At 35.0% G+C, this 26,035-nt stretch overlaps 1 protein-coding gene across 1 annotated transcript in view; it reads right to left on the bottom strand.

Moving 5' to 3' along the window:
* CBLB (Cbl proto-oncogene B) overlaps positions 1 to 26,035 on the bottom strand; it is a 207,846-nt gene that overhangs the window by 102,971 nt on the left and 78,840 nt on the right. The window contains exon 4 of the mRNA XM_054577335.1: positions 12,875 to 13,021. Coding sequence (XP_054433310.1) covers positions 12,875 to 13,021 — 147 coding nt within the window. The remainder of the gene's footprint in view (positions 1 to 12,874; positions 13,022 to 26,035) is intronic.

Below are 26,035 nucleotides of genomic sequence, written 5' to 3'. Positions count from 1 at the left end.
GAACCAGGACCTTTTTGAATCCAGGGGCACATTACTAAATACTGAATAAGAAAATAATTCTTTCTCAGAATATAATATGAGAACTTTTAAGAATGAAGATACATATAAGTGGCTTACAACTTTTGTTTTAATGGATTAAATGCAACTGATCAGCTGGCTAGAACTAAAGAGGTGGAGAAATTTGAAGTTTGCTTTTTTAAAAAATAGGGGCCTGCACAGGACAATTTTAAACAATGCTTTAGAAATACAGTTTCTCGAAGTTTCAGTGATTGACTTAATATTCAGAATTATTAAGGAAACATTAATGGTCTCAGCAAAAGCAATAAATGTATTTTCCTCACTTGACAGAGAAAACTAATAAAAAAAAAAAGTGAACCAATTACTTCCTAATATGAGGAAGTAAAATAAGTAACCAAAGTCTGGATATAAGAACAGATTAGACTTTGGAGGACAAGGTGACAATTTTATCCTATTATTTAGGAGTGCAGAAACTTCAAAATAATTTTAAAAAGATACTTTTAGACTCCACCTTCTAGGGTGACTGGCTATAATTCACCAAGAGTCTTGTTGGAAGACAAAGACACTTAACCTACCAATTCAATACAATCCAAAGTCCAAAGCACTTATCCAGTGCACACCAAAAAGCCAAAACACCAACTGAGTGCACACCAAAAAGCCAATACATCTATTCAGTGAAATGTGTGGAGCCTATTTAAAGCTTTGGTTACAAGGAAACTTGAAGAAAATAGGTTATAAAAGCCTTGTTGTTACTATATATAATGAAAATTTTTAAGTCTTTGTCTAGTTGATCTTTAAGTAATAGCATCTGGTTCATCTCCTTTCTTTAAATCCAATCTTCCTTTAGCATCTATAATACTGTACTTTGCAGGTTTTCTCACTACTTATATGGTGACTCCCCCACTTCCTTAAATTTCCTCCGTGTATTCACTGGAATTTTTTAGGGATCTGTCCTCTTCATTCACTCTGCACAGTCTCCATGGTCTACATCAACTGACTTCAATAGATTTCAGAGATCACCAAAGTCAAGTATCTGGGGACTAGTGAAGGAATGTAAGTAAGTCAAGATGTCCAAGTAAAGACTGCAATAAATTAGAGGACAGCACATCTAAATTGGGTAGCTGGCACCTAGCTCTAGCCAACTGCTGCCTTGTCAGAATTCAGATGTAGCATTTCCAGCACTCCCAATTGAATTAAATTCAATACAATATTTCTGTGTAAAATCAATAACCTGTAAAAGTTATCAGCTATGGCTTTTTTAAAAAATTTAAACATTGCATGAGGCCAAGGAAAACATTCCACAGCCAATCTGCAAACTCTTATAAATGTACTGTCAGTCCTAAAATCTCTATCTCTATTCTATATTCTTTCCACAGCCTAAAGGCTGTATATCCAACCTGCTAATAGATATCACCACACGGATTTATCTGGGTGCACAAAATCAAACATATGCCAAACTAAATTTATTTGGTTGCTAAATCTCTTCTTCCTATTTTTCTTGTCTCAATGACTGGTACCCAGTTGTTCAAATCGAAATTGAGGCATATTTGACATCTTTCTTTAACGTCATACGTTCTAAAAATCAAGTATGATTAACTGCATATTTGTATCATTCTTAACTTTGTGTATGTGTTTTATTTTCATAGAGATATTATTTTGTATATTAATTTTATTTTATGTATTGATTATTTTAAGTATATTATGATCTCCACCTAGTTTTCTACAACAGCTTGCCACCTCTCTCTCTCCTATTTCTCTCCTAATCGATCAGTTTCTAAAGTGTGTGTGTGGACGGGGTGTCATAGTTACAAATTCCAGAAGTATACAAGATGATCATTTTTAGGATGAGAATACTGAAAGTCTACTTTGATTTTTATATAACTTTAAAAATTTGTTATAATGTGTCCTTTATTTGTTTTATATATGCGAATATACAGGGTCTGGCAGAAGTAAGCCCTGCTTGACTGGGGTTGGTAGGGTCATAATATGGGTGTAATAATATATAGTTTTATTTGAACATTTCACCTAAAATATCATATGGTGTGCTTGAGTGTGATACTGTTATGTTACAGAATTACATGCTTATGATTTTGTAATAAAAAAGGGGCATTATTTGTGCTAGACCTTGTATATTATCTATTTAGTAGTATGTATTATATATATGCAGATGATACATAGTGACAATATTAATATTTTAATATATCCTACATTAACTTACATCAGGCAAGAGAGTGAGAGAAAGAGAAAATATTAATTAAGCAGTTAATAGCTGTGGGCCAACTCACTAAAGACTGCTTGCATTCCTGAATATATGTTAGAACTTTGAACCAGCTTCTGCAATGACCACCAAATGCTACAGCGCCCTGCATATTCATGAACTTGTAGGACTATAGGCTACAGTCCAACAAAAGTAGTAATGATTTCTTATAGATTGTACACCTATCAAAAAACTACCCCCACTTCACCTTTTCCCACTCCCCTTATCTGTAACCAATATAAATTCTTTCAAAACAACATACACCTTTCTTCCCCAAAACATAATGTGTAATAGTTCCCGTCAACTCCAGGACAACAGACATGTGTGTCCTTTCTTCCTACTCATGCTGCTGGTGGTTTAGACTGCATGCCCAAGACCTGGTCCTTTTTAGTCGCTTTAATTAATAAACCCTTTTTAAAAAAGCTTTCAGCTGTGAAACTTTTATATTATTTAATAACAAACAGACATCTAGATAAATAATGATATGCTTAAAAAGTACTTAGAAATAAGGGATATAATCACATGGGTTTAGAAACCACTGCTGAAATTCATTATCCATACTTCAGGAAGGGTGACCTACTTGAAATGCAAGTGTGACCACCCTTCTACTTAAAAATCCATCAATGGGATCCCCATTTTTGTGAGCCTTCAAAAAACAGAGTTTCAAAAATGCAACTTTGCATATGGATAAAGAAAGTCCAAAGGGACAGAAATGGACAAATCTTTCAGAGCATAGTCCAGAGAGAATACCAATTTCAATTCTTTTAGTCCTCAAGGATTGAAGTCCTCAAGGCAGAGAAGTCCTATAATGGATTCCATGTTCACCAAGGAATGTTCTGGATATGATATGGCTCCACATATAATTTATCTACAGTGACACAAGTACCTTCATCTGCCTGAGAGTAGCATTAATCACTGTAAATTTTAAAAACCATTACTTTGGTTACAGATCTTAGCTAAATTGTATCCATTCTCTAAACATGCTCTTGGTTCTAATAAAATCAGGTTTTAGGAATGAGAACCAGAACCTAAGTCATGGTGATTACTGAGGTAAATGTCACTTATTGAGGGGTTCAGAGAAGAGAGAAGGGAAAAAGGGGGTAACAAATGAATGGCAATTCTGTAACTTTAAAGGTACTTTGTACCTTTCTCTATAGCAGACACATAACAATTCAGTCCCACTGACAGCATCCACCGCTGCAGAGACTGCCAGAGGTCGCATTACCACATGTATAACCCACACCCAACACCAGCTCCTCCTTGGAACCTGAGCACTCCTCCCACCCACTCTAGTGAATAAGTAAGTTAGTAAGTTACTATTAATGACATTCTTTAGCCACTTTTCTCCAGGGACAAGGCTGATTTTAAGCATTTATCATTTTTTAATATACTGTCTCCCTCAAATGGCATATACACTGCTTAAAAGACAGAAAATTATAATTTGGCATCTTATTTCCTTCTTGTATCTAGGATCTTGTTAAAATAGACTTGTAATTTTATTTTCCTTATTAATGTAAAGATGCTTTGATTAAAAAAAATAGGCAATAATACTTGACTAAATAGGAATATTGAAATTCATTCCTTGAGTTCTATTTTAGTTTTTTTTCTTTCTCTCTAGAGCTCCTGAAGCACAGTTTCCTTGTAAAAATTGTTAATTTCTATTGTGTAACCCTTCCTTTAATTAAATATGACCAAGTTTTCTCTTCTTTAACCAGAGGGAAAACTGATCTAGTTAATATGCTAGAAAACATGTATCTCACTCACTGGAAAGGTAAAGTAACTATTATCTCTCATTAAAAGTGAAAGGAAAATACAGGAAACCAAAGGAGGGCCATACAACTTCCCCAGGAAATCAAAGGTAGAGGTAACGAACTGAGCTTTAAGCAGATGAACTTTTTCCATGGTAAGCAGGACAGTTTCTTAGGTTCTACCCTACTTTTATATAGGACTACATACAATTTTAGAAAACTTATTTTAGCTTTTGCTTTTAGACTTTTAGGGACTATAGAACCTCCATTACACAAAGTTGAGTATTAATTATATTATTTGTAGAATTAATATTATTAAATACACTCACTTGGAGCAAGGTTAAAGATTTAAATTGGTTCATTATTCCACAACATAAGGTACTTACTTATGCCAGACACTGTTCTATGTGCATTGGAGATAGACTTTTGCTCTTTTAACCTTCATGGCATCCCTAGATAGTAGGTATTATTGTTATTACCATCCACATTTTATAAATGAAGAAACTGATGCATGGAGAAATCAAGTGGCTTGCCCAAAGTCACAAAGCTAGTAAATGTTGCAATCAAAACCTAAACACAGATGGCCTCTGGGCATGCTGCCTCCCAATCAATCAAGCAAACAAGCTCTGTTTCGCTGTCTCTAACTCACAGGAGCACATGCTCACACATATTCCTCTACCCCTCCACTCATTTGAATTACATGAATAACAGTTCCTCAAAGTCAAAATATGAGACATTGTGTTGAGCTACTTTATGAAATTCAAAGATGAATAAATAAGCCTGATTTCATGGAACTTAAAGTCTAATGGGAAATGAGACTAATAGACAAATAATCTTAATGAAACAATGAAAATAATGTCAGGGGATAAGCGAGAGCTTAGAGAAGTTTAATAAGAGATCTAGTGATAACAGGGAGAGAATCTATAGCGAGATGAACACTGAGAGATTAGTAATAGTAGTTTAAAAATAAAAAATGATTTAAATAAAAATATTTTTTTAAAGATTAGTATTAACTTTGATGTCAGCAACTATAGAAATCTTCAAGTGAAAGGAGCAGTATGAGCCAAGACATAGAAACCTGAAACTGCTGATGTATCAGGAAAGAGCCAAATAATCTACTTCACTGAAGAACAGGAATAAATAAAGGAAGAGAGAACTTTAATGATAGAAAATATGCCATGAACTTACCCAACAATTACTGCTGTGTATATAGTACCCAAAGGATTCATTTAATAACCATTTAAAGAATGATTAAACACTATACTGAAAATAGGGTTAGCCTGTATGAAAGCAATGAACACAGAGTTTAACATATAACTCTAATAAATATATGTCTTCACTAATTTTTGGATAAAAAAAAGAACAAGCTTCATAGTCAAGTGAAAAGACCTATGTAATAAACATACATTCAATAATATTAAATGTATCTGAAACACAAGGACAAAAAGCATGGAGTAAATAAAGTTGAATGTGTAAGAGGGCGTATATTATTGAGAAGAATCAAGAAAAGGGGATTTCTGAACTAGATTTGAAGAACGGTGTCAAAATTCAGGGATAATAAACAAAAAGAAGAGGGAAAGAGGCATTCCAAGGAACAAAATTATAGGAAGTGATAATAAAATAAATTACTAAATTTGTAGATAAACTCATGGAAAATTTTGAGCAGAAATAGACATCACCCACCCATCCATTCAGTTGTTCATAAAGTCTGCTAACATTTATTAGTGCCTTACACATACAAAGAAATGTGCCAGGCTCTGAGGAAAAAAAGGCCCAGTCCCTGCCTTCAAGGAACTCTCCTAGTCTATTGGGAAATGCGAGTATGTCAGCAGTTCACTGCAATCAAGTATGCCAGATGGGAGCACAGGTGTCTGGGAAGCAGAGGGCAGGGGTGTCCATCTTAGATTGAGGTTGTCAAGAAAGCTTCCAAACGGGTAACACTGGGCAGGGCATAGAAAACAGGCTTCCCACACAGTGGATGCAATAAAGAGAAACAAACACAATCAGGTGAGGGAGGGAAAGCACATTAGGAAATAAGTATAGTGTGCTGAGTAGTTTCTTTCTTTGAGGATAAGCTGAATACAAAAAGATGAAGCGGGGAAAAAATAGATCCTAAAGCCGATCATGTTGATAGGATTTTAGACTTTAACCCAGAATTAATAAGGATTCATAGAAACACCTATGGCAAAAAAAAAAAAAAAAAGTTTAATTCCACTTTTTAGAGAGGTCACTGGTCTCACTAAGAAAAACAACAGGGTATTTTGTTACTGAAGACAGGTAAAGAGATCAGAAACTCAAGAAACAATTTTAACTTGAAAGAAAAGAACAGAACTTGAGGCAAAAATGAGGAAAAGAGGACATATAAGAAGATTCAGGGAGAATCAAGATGACGAAGCAGTGAGCGGAAGTCACACTGACATCCTCCCAGGAACAACCTGGAATTACAACTAAATTGTGGAGAAATCAGCTGGAATAAACATCTAAAAAACAGCAAGACAGGAGCCTTACAACCTTGGAAAGACAAAAGAATCAGCTATAGCTCAATCTAACTGATAAGGAGTGCAGTAGAAACTCAAGATGGCGTGCGGGGCACCGACAGATGGCAGCACAGAAGGATACTGGAATAGCCAATTGGATCCCCCTCAAATGAGCAGGGCCTAAATCATAAGCGGGGATCTCCAGCCTACAGCACCAGAGCCCAAAAAGTGCACATATAGCAACCAGCTGTGAAAAAGTGGCAGGGTTGCTCTTTGCCAGAGACAGGTGGCTGGAGATGCAAAGAGCCATTTAAAGAGCCAACGCATAAATTTGTACTTGTAGCTACTTACCCTGGTCTCCAGCTAAAGCAGCGGCAGACTGGGCTGGAGGGATATGGGGAGAGACTGGGGACGGGGACTCTGAGGGGAGAACTGAGAGAGTAGCCATGAGGTTCTGGGTGCTGACTCATCCCTCATTCGGCAGCAGCCATCTTGCTCAGGCAGATCACTCCCCTGTGCAGCAATATATGAGAGGACCCAAAATCCTGCCACCAGGAGGGACTCTGCCCCGCCCTCTGGTGTCTAAGCCTACCTGCTGAGTGCAAAGTGACCAGCTTAACAGCTAAAGGAGACAGCCAGAGAGTAGATTCCTGAAAGTCTCAAAGAGACTACCTAGGGTCAGAGAGGGTCAACATCTGACATCATCAGAGGCAGATCCAGAAAGTAAAAAGAGCGGTCTCCTACCATAGAAGTTCACATCACAAAGTCATGAAATTAAGACAGATCAACTTAAGAAGCAGAAGCAAAACAGAAGAGTCTCAAAATAAAGGCAAGACAAAGAAATGCCCCCCAATTGAAGGGAAAGGAGGAATCCCCAGAAAGAGAACTAAATGAAATAGAGGCAAGTAAACTATCAGATATTGAGTTCCAAACAACGGTTCTAAGGAAGCTCAATAAGCACCATGAGCTCAAAGAGAATTACCAAAAACTACAGGGAAACTACAAGGAACTTACCACAAACTATATCACCATGAAAAAGGACATAGAAGCTATCAAGGAGAGACAAGAGGAAATGAAGAATACAGTTTCTGAATTGAAGAACACAGGAGAAAGGAATCAAAAGCAGGCCAGATGAAGGATGAAGCTGAGGACAGAATAAGTGAGCTGGAGGATAAGGTAAAAAAAAAAAAAAAAGCACTCAGAAAGAGCAAGAAAATGAAAAAAGACTCAAAAAGAATGAAGAGGCATTTAGGGAAAAGCAGGACAAACTGAAACATAATAGTATCCGTATAATTGGGATACCAGAAGGAGAAGGAGAGGAGCAAGGGATAGAGAACCTGTTTGAAAAAGTAATGATGGAAAACTTCCCTAATTGGAGGAGAGAAAAAGTCACACAAGTCCAGGAGGCACAGAAGGTCCCATTCAAGAGGAACCCAATGAGGCCCACTCCAAGACACATCATCATTAAAGTGGCAAATATCAAAGACAAACAGAGAATCCTAAAGGCAGCAAGGGAGAAACACATAGTAACATTAAAGGGAGCCCCGGTACAGCTGATAGCTGACTTCTTAACAGAAACACTACAAGCCAGACAGGAATGGCAAGAAATATTCCAAGTGGTGAAAAACAAAGGCCTGCAACCCAGACTGCTCTACCCAGAAAGGCTCTCCCCTCAGGTGTCTCTAGCCCACTCTGTCCCACCTTTGCTGGAGACTAGGTAAGTGGCTGCAAATAAAAATTTATAAACTGGCCCTTTCAACGGTTCTTTGCATCTGCAGCCACCTGTCTCTGGCAGAGAGCAACCCTGCCACTTTTTGCAGCTGGATGTTTTCTGGGTACTTTTTGGACTCTGGTGCTGTAGGTTGGAGATGCCCGCTTATGGTTTAGACCCCACTCTTCTCAGGGGGATCCAAGTGGCCCTTTCAATATCCTTCTGGTGTTACCACCCGCCTCTTGAGTTTCTACTGCACTCCTTACCAGCTTGATTGCCCTAAAGCTGATTCTTCTGTCTCCGAAGTTACAAGGATCCTCTGACTATTGTTCAGTTGTTTATTCCAGGTGATTTCTCCACAATTGAGTTGTAATTCCTGGGAGGAGGTCAGTGTGACTTCCACTCATTCCTCAGCCAGCTTGATTCCTCAATGATGTATTATTTTAACTGTTATTTTATTATTTGTTGAAGCTAAATCTGTTTTTGTATATTTCTTGCCATTTCCATTATTTTTAAAAAAGCTTTAAATGTCTTTTTGCCATTCTTTATCCATTTTTTTGATTAACTTTTTGTAGAATTTTTTTCCCCAAAGAAAACAAAAACTATTAACCCTTTTTAGATGTGTCCTTTCCTACTCTATTACTTGTTCTTTAACTTTTTTTACATGTATATGACAATATAGTCTTAAATGCTTAATATAGTCATATTGTCAATATTTTACTTTATAGCTTCTGGGTTTGAATATTTTACTTCAGAGTAAGAAAAATGTTATTTTGTATTTCTCCTAAAACTCCTTAGATTTTACATACTGATTTTTACGTCACCTGAATATGTTTTGTATAATGTGTGAAACGGGGCTCTGTATTTGTTGTATTTCAAGTAATAATGACCCATGCACCTTATATATTGAATAAGCCTTATTTTCCCCATTGATCTGAAATATCAATTTAATCATATATCACAGTGTTAGACAAGAAATATACATTTGTTTCTAGAATGCTCATTTTATTTCATTGATCTACCTGATTATTTCTGTGCTGGTGTCATGTTGTTTTAATTGCTGAGACTTTGTAATGGATTTAAATTTTTAAATATTTTATCATGGATCTTGACATTTAAATACATACATACATACATACATATATACATAAATAATCTGCATTTAAAAAAAAGAAAGAAGGAACTCCTACCTTTTGCAACAATATGGATGGGACGGGAAAATATTATGCTAAGTGAAAGCAGTCAGTCGTTGTAAGAAAAATACCATATGATCTCACCTATAAGTGGAATCTATTCAACAAAATAAAGTTACAAACAAAATGAACCACAGGCATGGAAACATGGAGCAGACTGAAAGAGACCAGAGGGGATGGGGAAGCAGGACAATGGTGGAAAGGAGGAGGGAGTAAGCAAAGAACATCTATGAATGACCCATGGACATGGACAACAGAGTGGGAACTGCCAGTGGGAGAGGAGGGTGGGGTGGAATGTATGGAGGAAAGCAAAGGGGGAAAAATTGAGACAACTGTAATAGATTAAACATGATTTAAAAATAAAATTTTTTTTAAAAAAGAGTTAAAAGAAGATTCAGGAGTTAGAATCCAAGGTTCTTGCTGAATTATAATTTGGTTGGAAATGTATATCTAGATCTCCTCAATGTCAAGAAGTACTTAAGTACAAGTAGCTCAGTAACTGCTACTGACCAGCTTAGGAAAATGACTATCAACCACAGTCTGATATAGTAATGTGTCTTTAACAGAAAGTAACACGTTTGGGGGACCTCATGCCTACACTCTCTAGATTACAAAGTACTAATCCATGCCACCAATATTCAGTTTGGTATTGGCCTCATTTTCAGAGTTTACTTAGACATATTAATCAATAATGTCACTTCTCTTTTCTTACATATTTTTACTATCTTCTAGTCAACAGACTAAGAAAGCAACAGCAGGGCTCAACTATTCAAACCGTGAATTTGCATAAAAATCTAACAAATACAGAACTTCCCAACCAGTTAGCCTGACACAGATGTGTTACTGATTCCCTGGGGACTCCAAGCAGGCAGTGTCTTCACAGCTGAGTTGGGCCCTGAGCACAGCCCTGGGCCCCACCATGACTGCAAAGAGACTGAGAAGCTGAGAAATTCCACATTAGGCATGTGACACCTAAAGATGTCATGCCTTCTGCTTGTGTTTATAAGGTCTGAATCCTTCAGTGGCCTTCAGAAGTTTTACAATGTCCTTCAAAAAATAGTTTTTTTCCAACTTTAATTCAATCTTAAGACTTTGTTTTTACCGAGGATTCCTTTATTTTGCAGGGGGAACGGAGACACAATACTTCTTAAGCTAAAAACCGCTGTATAAAAGTTATAATCTGTTTGGCTGTTTTTAGAACTAACCTCTCAATGGTCATGTTTTTAGCAAAAAATACTGCTTTAAGTTCAAAGCCACTGGTTAGGTCAAATAAAAGCACTCTCACATGACCTCAATGGGTAGCTAGATAGATGACAGGAATGCTTTCATATAAGAACTAAGTTATGTGAAAATACAAACTAGTATCAGAGTATAAAGAAGATAAAAGAGTTCAACCTTTTGAAAGGCTCTATCATTCATTCATTTGTTCACTCATTCAATAAAACACTGCAGAACGATAAGCTGAAAATCCAGAGAATATAAAGATGGTTCCTCCAATGATCTCTTCAAAGAATCATTACTTTTGATGACTACAGAAATAGGTCTGAGTTCCAGAAGGGGCTTTAAATTTGGCTTTCATCCCAAAAGTAAAAATGTTAAAGAAAAATTAAGTAGCTTTTTTAAGTAAGTGAAGACAGGAGACATAAGTACAAGGATTTGGGAGGGAGAGAGAGTATTTCATCGGTATTTCAAGAATCCTGTTTGATTTAGTAGTGATTTCACTCATGTAGCAGTTGAACAGAAATTTCAGCTCCTTGATGTTTGCAGCTATAAATAAAGAGAAGTAAAAATGTCTCAAGTGCATAATTCTCTGTGGCTTGAGATGCCAGCAAAACAAACTCCTCTCTTGAAAAAAGTGAGCAATCTCTCCATTTTTTATTGACCTTTTGAAAAGCAAACAATTTCATGATGCACTAAAACTTTCAGTTTTCAGAAAGAAACACCACAGTTTGTCCTACAGATTTTCTTAAAATTTTAAGATAAAGTTTATTTTGAAGGTTACCAATTGCTTGCATCAGGTTCACAGTGTTAAACATGAACTGTAACTTCAGGAAATCCTCAGTTCTTTCCCCCAGAAGTTAGCAATGACTTTCTCCTTTCTACCCTTCACAAAATTTTTTACACTTTCAGCTGTTACTCTAATTCAGATGAGGATAAAACTTTGTTTTTTAAGTTTCTCATTTGTGATTGGATACTGGAGCATTATTGTGAATAGCTAGATTTTTGGAATACAGAATGTCCTTATTAATGGCAATAATGGCATTTCCTCCTTTAGTACCTAAATATAATGCAGAAAATATTTTCTTTAGGAAGGAAAAAGACTTTTTAACATTTTCAAAGCCAAAACATTATGTATGTAATAAAATGCACAATGCTTTATGTAAGCATATTCTAATCATGGTGGTAACTATAGATAAACTTCCTAAAGAAAACAACAACAACAAAAACAATGTTACAGTCAATTCACCAGCACTTTAGGAGTAAGACCACCAATAGTATATATCAGTATTTTATATATCTCATTTCACCAGTTTTATATCTCTAACTACAGGATGAAAATCATAATCCATGTGTAAGTAATCTCTTCCTCCTTAATACTCAGCTGGGGTTCTGCCTCCATTTAAGGACATTCTGATGTGCACTCTCATCAAAGGGACACTTAAAACATTACTGAAGAAAACATAAGCCTCCTGATGCTCGGTTCTTGATCATCTTACTGAGGGATTCCCAAGAAAATTTTTAAAGCTTTTCAGGTTTTAAGTTATGCTGGCCTCAAACATTCACCTTCTATTATTTACCAGTCTCACCTGAGTCTAGGTGGAGAGCACCTAAAAAAAAAATCTTTATCCGGCTATTTTGTGATATAATGCAACTCTGTCTTAATATTTTCCTCATTTCTGTATCTTGTTTACACATGTCTACTTGCTGTGCAGTGACACAAACAAAGCCTGAATCAGGGTTCTAAGGCCTCCTCCCACTTTACTTTCAGAAGTTTAACCAAGCTTATGCATCACCTCCTTCAGAAGGCAGTCCAGGATTCCTGAAATTATGAAGCAACTGTCCCTCTCTGAGCAGTTTATTTATGCCACCTTTAAAGTATCTGTCTCTTTTTGATTCTTATTTTGTACCTGTCTTGTGTTTACTGTATTATAAAAAGTTATAAGCATCTCATGTAATAGAAACTCTATCTTACATATGCCTGCTTCTTAGAGCAAACTAACTCAGTGAATGATCATTAAATAAATAAATGCTGTATAACTGATATTTAGTCTATAATCACATAAAACTATTCAGTTATTAAGGTATACTTTTGGTGGTTAAACAGAAAAAATTAGCAATCAAAGCACTTATCAAAAATACTAAAGTACACTCTCAAGCTACTAAATAAAATCTATATCACCTGAAAGTGGAAGTAGAACTAGGTCATTATGCAAACATGGATCCAAACAATAAAATGATTTTTTACTTACTTGTCTCCAAAAAACTTCCTCCAGAATTCAGCAGCGTCTGCTTTCGTAATACGAAAGTTATCTCCCTGAAATTGCCCGTTGGGGAAGATTGCTTTGATTTCTGCCAGCATGTGACTGAAGATAAGGGACAGTTTTGTGAGATTTCGTCTGTGGGCACAAGGGGGTAAAAAGAAGAAAAATAAATAAATATGTTTTAAATGTATATTTTATGAAAAATAAAATTATGTACAGTATCAACCTAGGTCTTGGTGGTTGATCACGAACATCTAATTACGACCCTAAAAATGTTCACAAAAAAGTTGTATATTTAAATTCCTAGCAAGCCTTTCACTTATTATTAATCCATATAGTCATTTACTATAAACATGAATAAGATTAATTACATGAATTTAATGGGAGAGACAGACAGCAAAAGAAAGTATTCAAATATAAATGCTAAACACAAAATATAGAGTGGCGATTTCAACGTGTAAGGAAAGATGTGTAGAACCTAGGAAGATAAGTAGTTGTTTGACTGATTTAAGACTCAGAATAGAGAGAAGGGGAGGGCAGAAAGAGAAGATACTTTGGAGGTTGGGACTAACATGTACAAAAGTATAGAGGTATGGAATAAAACTATTTATAAAACACATACATTTAGCATGGCTAGAGAAGAACAGAAGATGACTGGAGGAAATTTCTGAGTCATCTCAGAAATGGCCTGAGACAGGATGAGAAAGTTTGGTTGGAATATGACATAAGGGGGCACCTGAAATAATGAAAAAAAGTCTGTCAAATACACTTCCCACTCCTATGAAAAAATCAGAGTTTCTGATGATGGGTTCTAGATATGTGCATATTTTAGAAGCTTCTTGAGCAAGTCTAATGTACTCCCCATGTTGAGAGCTCCTGCGATAAGGAAGAGGGAGCCAAAATGAATTAGACTAAGGACGTGATCAAATCTGTTTTAGAAATAAAAAGTTATGACAGTATGAAAAAATGGTTTGGAATTAAAGGAAATGCAGGTTGAGGTGTCTGAAGGGTAGGGGAGAGGTTGCAATAATTTCTTTAGGACTAACGAAAAGTGAAAATTAATAGATAAAGCCAACAAATCTGAAATGTATGTAAAGCCTTACAATGTTTCATCATGACTTTGACATTGAAAGTTTTGGTTATTTTTCTCATTTTTACTTTTGTACCTGTGTTTAAAGATTCTCAAATAACAGGCAAAAAAAACATGTTAGGTACCAAACAGATTATATAATACACACCTACTGATCAAATCTATGGGTTTCATTCTTTCTAAAACATTTACCATAAAACCCGATATAACTTCTTATATAGTATGAATAGAGAATAAATGAATATACTAGTTATAACAAAGTGGAAAAAGACTGAAACGCAAGCAATCAAGTATAAAGTAAACTACATCTCAAAAAATTCATCTCTGTTAGAAAACCAAATACATCCCAATTTCCATAACCTTCCTATCTATGAGAATATTTATGGAAAGGAAGGGTCAGAACTTATGCCTTATTTTTGTGCTTGACTGGCAAAAATAAACAATCTGCAAAATCATTATCATTATGCATAATATTGCTTCATTTGCTGAGATTCAGCCACACTTCCATACAACTCAAACTACTCAAATGTATGATTTCTTTAATTAGTTGAATCTTTCATCTTCTCATTTATGTCAACACATCCTCGTTTAGATGATAGTAGATGTAAGAAATTCAGGTCTTAGGAAATGAAAAGTAAACTGCTGAACTGTATCAAAGGAAAGAATTATGACCAAAATAAACTGCAACTGACTTTTGAAATTTGAGTTTAAGGAAAAGAATAAAGTCACTTTAAAAAATCTGCAACAAATTTATTTCTATAATTAGGCAAAGGGTTAATTTTCTACTGAACTTCCAATTGATACATACAGAAGAAAAAAGAAAAATCAAGATGGCTATAATTAGGGTGAACCAACTGTTCCATATTTTCTGAATTGGTTGCTTTCTGTCCCCTTGTTTCTTTGTTCTTTAATCATATCCAAATGCTTTCCACTTTTATTTGTTAAGATCTAAAGTCTGAGGCACACTGCCAATGATTATCCATTTTGGATTTTTGATCCACTGGCAATGTATGTGGACACTAAACTTTAAAACAAATATAGTTAACATTGTGTCTTTATGCAATCCTGAAACTCTAATAATCACTAGTACCTATCTATCTAATCACCATTTAATTATAAAATATGTGGATAGTTCAATTTTCTTGTTCTTACAAGTGAGTTACCACATTTTTATTTGACTTTTAGAATACGAAGGCAATGAAAGTGAATTTTGCTTTTAGTCTTTAAAAAAACTCAAATTCAAGTTATTAAACATACAGTATGTGAATGCAAAGTTTCATGTTACCTTATTTTTCACATGTAACAGACTATGTATTTATATTTCTTTTATATCTAATTTTTAATTACACATATGTACCATACATATGTAAATGATCATTTTGGAAATCCATTATTTAAAAGACTGATTCATAGAGCTTACAGTCAACACCATGATACAAAAAAAAAAAAAGACAGAAATTCTACTATCTGATGTCATTTAAATTTATTATCAGAGAAAATAGGTTTTCTTTTTTATATAATTGTGTGGGTTTCTCTTTGTTTGTTTGTTTACTATATTATGTTATACATTATATGCTTTCTTTAATCCCCTGCCCTTCTTTGCACCCTTAGATATCCATTAAAAAAAAAATAAACTTCCCATTTTGAAAGCAAATTCCAAGAATACAGTCATCTCTAGCCAGTGGAAATAAGCACAACAACTATACATCTTCTTTGTAGCTGAAATGTTTTTTCCTATTATAAAACTTTTCCATACTTGGCAAATTCTCCCTTGATTACCTCTCATCATAAGACCAATAATAATGACTGCTTAATAAAGATCTGAGGCTTACTAATTAAGAATGTTTCCATCACTAAAATACCCTACCCCAAAACAATGAAAAGAATAAAATTTTGTCTACAAAGAAGAGACTCAATAATTTTATAATTATAAATTTAATTTTACAAGGAATTTTGCAATACTCTTTAATTTACAGTATAAGAGCTACTTTATTTTGGCTAATTACTAACTCATATTTCCCATTAACCATTACAAGCTAAGCCCTTTTATAAAATGTTTTCTGTGAGATTTTGTTTATAAGAAATAATTATGAAATAAAAGTGTTTTGATATACCAGGTAATCAAGAATAGCTTCTAGATTTCAATGCTTGGTAAACCAGGAGAGGTGTTAATATTAGAGGAACCTTGAAGAAGAGGAAAGGAAGAAAAAAGGAGTAAAAATAGGAGGAAGAAGAAAAAAAAAGCTAACTACGTTAAAAAAAAAGTGTATGAGTAATGTATAAGCAATGTCAATAGTATCACCCCAAGAGCAAAGGACCTCTTTTATTCTGGATTCAATCACCTAACACTGTATTTCTTTAAAATGGTATGAATCAATTTTAACAAAAATCAAGTTACATTACTGCACAGAATGTAAGGTTGAACCAGAGTGAATTAGCATGACTTTTGAAATGATAGAGCTTCACTGTTCATAAATAAGTCTTTGAAGCTTAAAGTGGCTATAGCCAGCATCACAAGGAGACTAGAGGTGCACAAGCTTTGATGTAGAACGACACAATCCTACCCTTAATAAATGTATCACATACTGTGGGACAAAAAGGCATGAATAGATTATTATGATACAATATAGCAGGGGCAATACAACAACTATAGCCATTTCCATGTAATAAATTAAGTCTGAAAAATAAAAAATAAATCAAGATTCGATTAGTAGCCCCCGTTAAAACACAGGGGTGGGAGGGCAGACAAAAATGTAATATAATTAAATTAAGTGTAGAGTTTGCATTTTCTCTATCCAGAAAAAACAGCTGTGTGTCACAAATCAAAGGAAAATAAAAAGCTTTAAATGCTGAATTAGTGAAAAACTTTAAATGACACTTTACATCAGTGAGATCAAAGTCTGTGAGAATGCTACTTTGGGGAGAAAAAAGGAGAGACCATTTTTTAATTAAGAAATATTTGTAATTCAGTTCTCACATTTAAAAGCTAGAACATGTTCTTCTTAATCTTTACAAGGTGAAACAAGTTCAACATATAAAGAAAGGCAAGACATAAAGAGTATGTCAAAACAACAGTAGCACTCAAAATGATCCTCATATCCAGCTAAAGAGCAGTTTCCATTTGCTGACTTTCTGATGTAGTGGCCTCCACAATTGGTAAACAGTTACTTGACTCTGCTGTTGACTTTGGGAACCTTATAATTCCTAAGAATTTGAGGAGACTAGGCTGATGTACGCCTTGTCTTTCATTTCCCTCTCTCGGGAATAGACCATTATAAAGATGGATCTGGAAAGTCTTAAATAAAGGTGCATCTTACCCATTTCCTTACCCAGATGCTTTTAAGTTTTCAACACCTCTAAGGGAAATATGAAGCACATCTTAAAAGTTCAAATACCAACAAAGTCTCAAAGTCTTCTCCAAGTCATAAGAGAAGTCAAGCATGTGAGCAGAAAAGATCTAACCTAAGACGCAGGCAATCGAACAGTTTTTCAAGCTGCTCCATGTTACCTCATGGAAATAAAACCCACTTGCTTAAAAAAGGAATTTAGCTAAGCATTGCAGTCAAAAACCTTCACTAAAATAGGTAACCAATGAAGGTCTTTTTCCTCTGTTAAAGAAAACATAATGCACCCCTGACATGGCTAGGGAGGCAAAGCCCTGAAGTTGTGGAGAGGAAAGATGATCCCTGATGCCTCTGGCAGGACACTCCTGAACATGCTGTCCACAAAAGTCTATTAAGAGCAAGAGGCTATCCCTCAAAATAAGATGTCTCTTTCTACAACAAATAATTTTAAGTGAACAATTTACAAATGCCTTACTTAAACATAACTCAACCATGAAACATACCTATAATGTTCAATTGTAGTATCCACTGACAAGTTCTCAGGAGGTATTTAAGAGACATTCTGCTTAATTTATCAACTATCCTATATTAAAGAGTTGGCCCTGAAGTCTGATGGTATTTGGTTCGTATCCTTACTCTGTTGGTAGTCTTGAATAAGCTACTTAACCTCTCTCCTAGAACCAGTTTCCTCCTCTCTGAAAGTTTTAAATAAAAATGCTTGTCTCACAGCATTTTTGTGAGAAGACATGTAGGTAAAGCCTAACGCATCTACTTTTAAATACTCAAATGACTTACTATTATTATTAATTTTGCCTATCACTTCTGTTTAAAAGTATAAACATTTATCATAGTAAACTTTCTTCTTTTTCTCCTATAATAGTATTGTCCATTAAACTGAAAGCCATCTTAATAAAGGCAAAACCATCATCTTCATGTTCTTAAGATTACCAATTGCTAGAGTGGCCTTTCATAATTCCATAATGGGCAAGTATTTGATTCACCCAGTTAGCCACTTATTCTGCAAATCTTGATTGTCTATTATATACAAGGCTTGACCTAAGCACTGATAATACAATGATGAAATTGACACAACCCTACTCAATAAATTTAATGGGCTTAGAGATCTCCAAAGGTATAGAAAATTGTGAGAATAGAGCTGAGAGAGAACCAGAACAAAGGTGGTAATCTGTAAGAGCAGTATATAACTTCTGGAGTGATTTAGTTTTGACCAGAACATGTCCCTGCATTGGGTAGGCAGAGTGAAGGTGCATTAGGTTAGGAATTAGATATAGCTGACTGGGGCCGTGTGAGTTTTACAATCTATGATTGTGACAGTAGTTTGCATGAAGAAAAGGACTATATACAGTAACTCTTATCTCAATGTATTCAATAAACCTTCCCAAATAAATTTTAAAATGCCATTTAGTTTAACTTTGTGGCAATGCCAAAATAGGATTAACAACATCCCTTTGATGATTTCAACAAATAGTTTTATATGGAAAATGTATTATGGTATGATTCCTTATACTTTCATCTGGTTTAAAAGCTTAACAATACTTCAATCAAGAAAAAGTCTTTTTTGTCTTTAGTACTAGAGGTCTTCTGATTAAACCTAATGTAACAAGTATCCCTTTGTAAAATCAATTTTTAAAATGCAGACTAGTCTATTATTTGAAAGAAAAAATCCACTTCTACATTTCTTTATATTAAGATAAATACAATAACAGTTCTGTGAACTAAGTAGAAAGTGAATATTGCTATGAAATTCACATAGAAGCAACCACAATATAAAACTTTTTTTTCTTTTTATTTTGAAACATTAGAAGTTCAAACTATACTCTTTTGACTTTGGGTAATTTGAGAAAAGAAATGTCTCACCAACAAACAAAACAAACTTGACCTGGAAACAACAAAATTATTTTAAAAACTAAGTTCACTTTTCCTCTTTGCAATTCCCAATAGGCCACCATTTAATTTTTTTATCATATTTGACACTTCAAAGATGGCTTTTGTTCGTTTGTTTGTTGTTACTCAATGGAATATAGTTAAAAATTCTCCTAAAATATTTTCTTCAAGGATTTCTACCTTCCGTGGGACCAAGCTATCTTTCCACTACTTCTCATACCACTTTCTCTGTGCTCCCGTCAAGCTATATGAATGTTTTGCTTTTCCTGATCCACACTGCAGGTTAACCCATCTCTGCCTCCTCTCTGATACACAGTTCTATGCCTCAAGCCCGTTTAACTTTTATCTGCACCCAGTTTGTATCGTGATACTCCCATGCTATCTCTTCTATTCCCCTCCCAGAGATGCCGCCTATCATCTTATATGCCACATCACTCCTGCCACTTCACATTACCTGCCACAGCACAACGGTTTCTCTGAAGAGCATCATGGTTATCTTATAAACATAGCACATTTAACTTCTATCAAAGCAAAAGTCTTTGTTGGAAGAGAAAAATGTCTTTTTTTACCTCTAACAGCTTCTCACACATAATAGGCAACAATTGTTAATTTCAAGAACAATGAAAATATTTAAAGAACTATAAATAAGAAAGGATTTCCTTTAACAAAAGCCATGTAAGCAGAGAATAAAAATCTAGGATTTGACTCGAAATTACAAAAAAAGAAAAAATGTTTGTCATAAGAGTGCTGAAACCTTTTCTTTTCTTTCCGTATCTTTTCGTATATTTTCTTTGTGAATGGCAAAATATAGTACCAGCAAGCTAAAGGAAATTAATGCTATGGTCCCCATGAGCAGTTTCCAGAAATTCAAGTAAATTGAACAAATCTGTCATACTTCTCAAGGAAGCCTAACAGTTTTCCATCACACTATCTGTTCCCTAACAGTTACTTCCTCCTGTGGCTTTGGAAATTTTCCTCATTGACACCTTTGTCCTACTTCCACCCTGCTCTCTTGGAGTAGAGGAAGTAAAAAACAAATGAGCCGGAGAAAGAGATGGCTCACCTCTCTGGCGCTCAGGCTGTATGTTACTAACAGAAGAAAACTAAAATCATGAGATCTAGTCCATCTATTCCATCCATTCCCCTGAAGTTAAAATTATCTTTATTTACATGGTTGGAGCATATATAAAAATAAAAGCAAGCACAACTGTGCCAAGCAATTCTCATTTTTTCTGGTATAATCTGATATGAATACTATCATCATGTTTTGTGTGTGTGTGCATGTGCACACAAGGAACCGTAAATGTGTGAAGTGAGAAAAAGAGGATAATAAATAGTATGCCAGTATACTCTTAGTTCTATTAAAAAAAAAACAATTATCAAATTATAGATAATTAGAAAAATATATAGGCTATTCACAAAAACACAAATAGTAGTACTCTCTATTACTAGTTTACAATTTTTCTTTTTTCTTTAAACTTTCCTATTTTCAATGAGAAACAAAAACGTCATTAAAAGCCATCATACTGATTTTCTCACCAAACCTACAATGTGTCTGTAAAACAGTGACTAGATTCCAGGCACCACCACCCCAGTCCTCTGACAGGCCCCACTGACACCAGGCTGCTGTGGCCCTCAAGTCAAGAAGGCATCGCTGGTGCAGTCACCCAAACCATTTACTTGATGACTAATCCCAATTTTCTAAAACGTATTAGGCCTTCCCCCATAGTACACTTACAAATGGAGCACCAGTATTTTTCTAAATCCTTCCCTAAAAGAAGGACTCAATTGTAACTTCACATTTTTAAAATATAAAACAGGGAATAACAAAGGTCAAACAGTCCAGGAACTGCGCAAATAAAATGAGGGGTCTAACTCTAATTAAAAGACTTTATCTCCTGTTTCTATAATGGTCTCCTAAAAAATGTGCCTCAAGTTAAATTATTGTTAGAAGTAAGAAAACTTCTGATGGCTACATACATAAATTAGCACATTACATATATTCTTTATCGTACAACAGCATAAAATAAATTTATAGTCCCATATGGCCAGATGATTCAATTACGCACACAGTTCTTCTTCAGCTTACCAGATACATGACATACATGTATAATATTAGTTCAAGAGAAAGGAGTAATTCAGATGTCTATGGCCCCACAGAGAAATGCTATTGTTTTAAGCAGTAAGTCTATATTGGGTTTTTTTCTTTCAAAATGGAAAACAAAAAGGTAAAGCGATCATAGAAAATCATGGCTATAATAATTTACTAGTTCTTAGCAATAAAATTTTCTTAGACCACTGTAAAATATTAAACTTTCTGAATATAGCAACAACAAATATATTTTTAAAAAAATAGGTCTAAGATTTTCTTTAGCTGGCAAAAGTTAAATTGGATATAACTTATTTCTGTAGCTTAGTGGTGTTATAGGACCTTCTGGAAAACCAGTTTCTACATTTCCAACAATAAGGCTCAGGAAGGAAATTCTGTAATAGAGTGAAAGAAAACATGGCACTTGCAGCATAGAGTCCTAGACCAAAGTCTACCTGTCTCATTATTCCATAATGTGAATATGAGCTGAAAGCTTCTCTTATCCAAAGTTATCCTCTACAAAGTGAGGTGATTTTGTACTTAAGTTCTGAGGTACCATGTCATTGTGTGGTGCTATGATCACTTTTATTCCGGCCAGTACAAAATGATCAGATAGCTCTGGTACTAAAAAGTCCATATGCTTTAGGTAAAAACTGTGAATCCATTTCCCATCCTGCAACTAATACTTAAGTACAACATGTTATATAATATTTCTAGTTTACAGACATTCTTCAATATACATCACAATAAAAACGTATTAGTATTATTTGAAAGCTTTGATTTTTATTTTGTTCTTTACCATAATAGAAACTTCTGACATTTCTTTCTTTTCTTTGTTCAACAAAGAAAAATCCTTGAGTAACACTGGCTCTCAAAACAGAAAAACAAAGCAACAGAAATAAAAAGGAAGGAAGGAAGGAAAGAAAGAAGGAGGGAGGGAGGGAGGGAGGGAGAAAAGGCAATTGAAAAGCTGTGTTTCATGTTAATGAACAGTAAACACTGAAATATTGAAACCATATGAAAAATGTGGACTACCAGAACAGAGTATTTCCATTGAGAAACTTCTAGTTTAAAAAGTTGGCTTTATTTATTTGTTCTTGGTAAGGAAATTGGTAATATGTATAGTAGGTATAGAATAATATCAGGTATAAGAATTTTAATTTTCATTGCAACCAAGAGTTTAGAAATATCCAAATTTAGGGCGATTGTTATGTTTACTACATAATGGCTAATCAATAACAGGAATCAAATCCCTTAGCTATTACAAATGGAATAACACCCACATTATTAAATCATACTCCGATATTAGCTTTGAAGTAGAAGGACAGCGTATCTTATTGGCCTAAACCCTGGAGGCAGTGTATTCAGAGAGCTAAAAGCCCCACCTAAACTGGAGCATGAACCACTTAGTAACTGAATAATCTTGGGTATTAAGTTAACCTCTCTAAGCCTCACTTTCCCCCTCTCCTTTCGAAAGTATGAATTTTAACAGTTCTTGTCTCAGGAGGTTTGTGGTGGATTATAGACAGTAAAAGACCTTTGCCATTGTTCTGGTGGTAGAGTCCATTTCCTTTCCCCTTGTACCTGGGCTAGGCTGTGCCTTGCTGTGATCAAGAGAATGTGGTAGAACTGATGCTCTGTAAACACTGAGGCTAGGCCTCATCAGTTTCTGCCTTTTCACATCACAAAAAACACCCTTGAAATTTAACTACCATGCAGTGAGGAAACCCAAACAGTCATGCAAGAAAGGCCCCAGGGAGGGGCAAGACAACAACAAATGCAGTGCATGTGAGGGGGGCCACTGGATCCTCCAGCTGAACCTGAACCCCAAGCCAACACCACATGAAGTAGAAGCTACTCTCAACCAAGTGAGGTTTTTACAAGAAAGCTGAACTATCCTATTTGTAGAGCAGCCAACTACTACAGTGATTTCCCAAAACATACTTATTTAGATGGCCAAATAACAAACTGAACTGTGAAAATGCCATTAGACTAATCCACTGATTTACACTGACAACGGACTTAATTTCCACAAGTCTTAAATGCTCAGTCAAAGGTAGAGGATCCCCTTAATATCATATGTATGGAAAATGTAAGCAAAAACCTGGAATGTTTAGAAACTTTAAAGCAAGTTTTTAATTGAGCTGCCATTTAAATTACATGTGTTCTAAAGATTATTTAACATACCTAGATTTAACATATGTCTAGATAAGAAATCATCCTGAATGTTGGCTTGTCACTACTATCCACTAGGGTCTCTGTTTAAAAGTCAAACACTATTAATAATCCCTTACTTATCAATACTAAACTATATATGCTGAATTTTTTTTCATTAATTCCTTTAGCTCCCAGCTGTACTTAAACCATTATTATAATACTCTGGAGCATTTTATAATAATGCTGAAGAGGTCACTGCACCACTTATCTACCCATGTAAACACTTTTAAGTGAAACCGTGATTCAATAGATGTATTGTTATACCCAAGACTTGTAGGATTTAATTTGTACACTAAGCACAGAAATCAATCATTATCCCTCTCCTAAAGATACCTATCATTTAAAACTTAATAAAAAGAAGAAAATCCAAATACATAAAAAGAAGCTGTTTTTGACATTCAAACATTAGAATAATGAAAGAAGCATCACGTAATAACTTATAGAAATTTTATTTCTGGCTTAACTAGTTCCTGTTTTGTCAAGTATTTAAGGAATTAAGTATTGAGAGAGATTGAAAAGCTACAAATAATCCACAAAGATGAGGCTGTAAAAGGAGCACCAGTTAATCATTTCCATCTCTGATGTATCTTACCCCATGATGCAGCTCACTGCTTCTCTAAAAGTCTAGCTTGTTTGCACAAATGTCAGTTCTCTGTTTTTCAGAATGAATTTATATACATAGAAATTGTGATCTACATATGTGATATTCCAGTGACTTTAATACAGTCTGTTCACTCAACAAATATTTTTTGAGGCTCTGATCTGTCACTATCCTAGGCAGTGGGATTAATAAGATGCAAACCAGTTATGTCCCTGTCCTCTGAGAGTTTATAATCTAAGTGAGTAATTGCATAAAAAACACATAATTACAACAGTGTCATTGTACAGGGTGGAGCAAAAGTAGGCTTATCGGTACTTGTATGGAAATACAAGAATAAACTCTGTGTTTCTCATACTTACAGCTGTAAACCTACTCTTGCCCCACCCTGTATAATTGATGTACATTCAACATGCTTCAGGAACATGGGTTACAGGGAGAAAGTGCTCAAATCTGGGCTCCTTAAAAAGAGTTCAGAGAGGCAGTGAAAGGACATAACACACCAGCTCAAAAGCAGTAAGGCTCTTAGACAAAGCCATGTGGGTGTAGATCAGTTTGGCAACATGACAGACTGCAGGGTCAGGAGTGATCTGTATGCAGAGGTGAGGCTGACAGGGTAGCAAGACCACACTACAGATTGTAACCTTGCTCCCTGTGCAGCAGGCCTGCCCATGCTACCAGCACAGGCCCGCGCCATCGATCCGGGTACTGAAGGATAGACACGTCTACATATCTAAACATAATTCCACCAGGGAGGACTGCATCTAGGAGGGGTTTGAAAAAGAAAACCACTTTCAATAAAATGTCTCACAAGGTATAATTTAATAATCTTGAATTCTTAAATCTTGATCCAAATTTAAAAGATTTGGTTGAAGATTTCTCTGTTGTAAGACAGTAATTGAATTTTGAGGGTTTCTTCCCTATGTCCTTGATGGAATACAATCTGAATTTCACAAATTAAGAAAACAAGCAGAAGAAAATAATAGCACACAGAGAAGAATGCACCCCAAGCTTATGTCTTAGAAGCAGATGTTCTTCTTTGGCAGAGTCTCAGCCCCTGATGTATTACCATTTGAAACAGACTCAGAGATCACATTGCTGATACACATCTAAAAGGATGTGTTTCCATTTCAAAATACCAAAGTAATTCCCTCACTTCCAGGAATGATTCACCAGATAAATATTTAGTGTAATAAAGAAATGTATCCTTTTTTCCATGATTTAAAATAGAATATTCAATATGCCAATACCAAACACCACATTATCAATAACCAATCAGACACCATGCTACGAGATGACCTTCTTGTAGATAATTCTACAGATAGGAGGCTCTGCCGAAGCTCTCAAGAGTAAGACCCATTTGATTCCACTGAATGCACTGCAATCTGTTCTTTAAAAATGGACTGGAGTTAAGAAATATATTTATCCATTAAGTTTTATGGCAGCCCATATATTTCCTGTATCAAAATCTGCCACAAAAATCTGCTTCTCAGACATCTGTTTGGTAATGCACATGTGAATATGGTACTGCAATGAGATGTCTACAAATAGCAATGTGTATCATAGCATTTGGTTTCTGATCAGAAATAATTTCCAATATGTTGGTTGGTGGACTTAATTTGGATTCTATTAATACCTATTATTATTGTTCTTCACATAATTCAGTTATTATATATAGTACTGTATATATATACTACACTATACCTTTTTCATTGTAAATAGCATTTTTATAGTCAAGTATAAAGAAAAGAAGACTAAACATGAATAAGAATGAGTAATAATATTTATTTTGTGGGCCTTAGATTTCAATTTGGCATTCAAGTTCTAAGGCAAGAACAAAAATAAATGTCTAACAATTATACTCAAAATTCTATCCTTGGACCAGCAGCATAAACATCACAGCTTG

Source organism: Pteronotus mesoamericanus, unplaced genomic scaffold (genome assembly GCF_021234165.1).
Source record: "Pteronotus mesoamericanus isolate MK-2021 breed Mesoamerican mustached bat unplaced genomic scaffold, CSHL_Meso_final contig_42, whole genome shotgun sequence".
In the NCBI taxonomy this organism is placed as follows: domain Eukaryota; kingdom Metazoa; phylum Chordata; class Mammalia; order Chiroptera; family Mormoopidae; genus Pteronotus; species Pteronotus mesoamericanus.
Note: the sequence above shows the minus strand (reverse complement) of the source record. Positions and strands in the feature narration are given on the sequence as shown.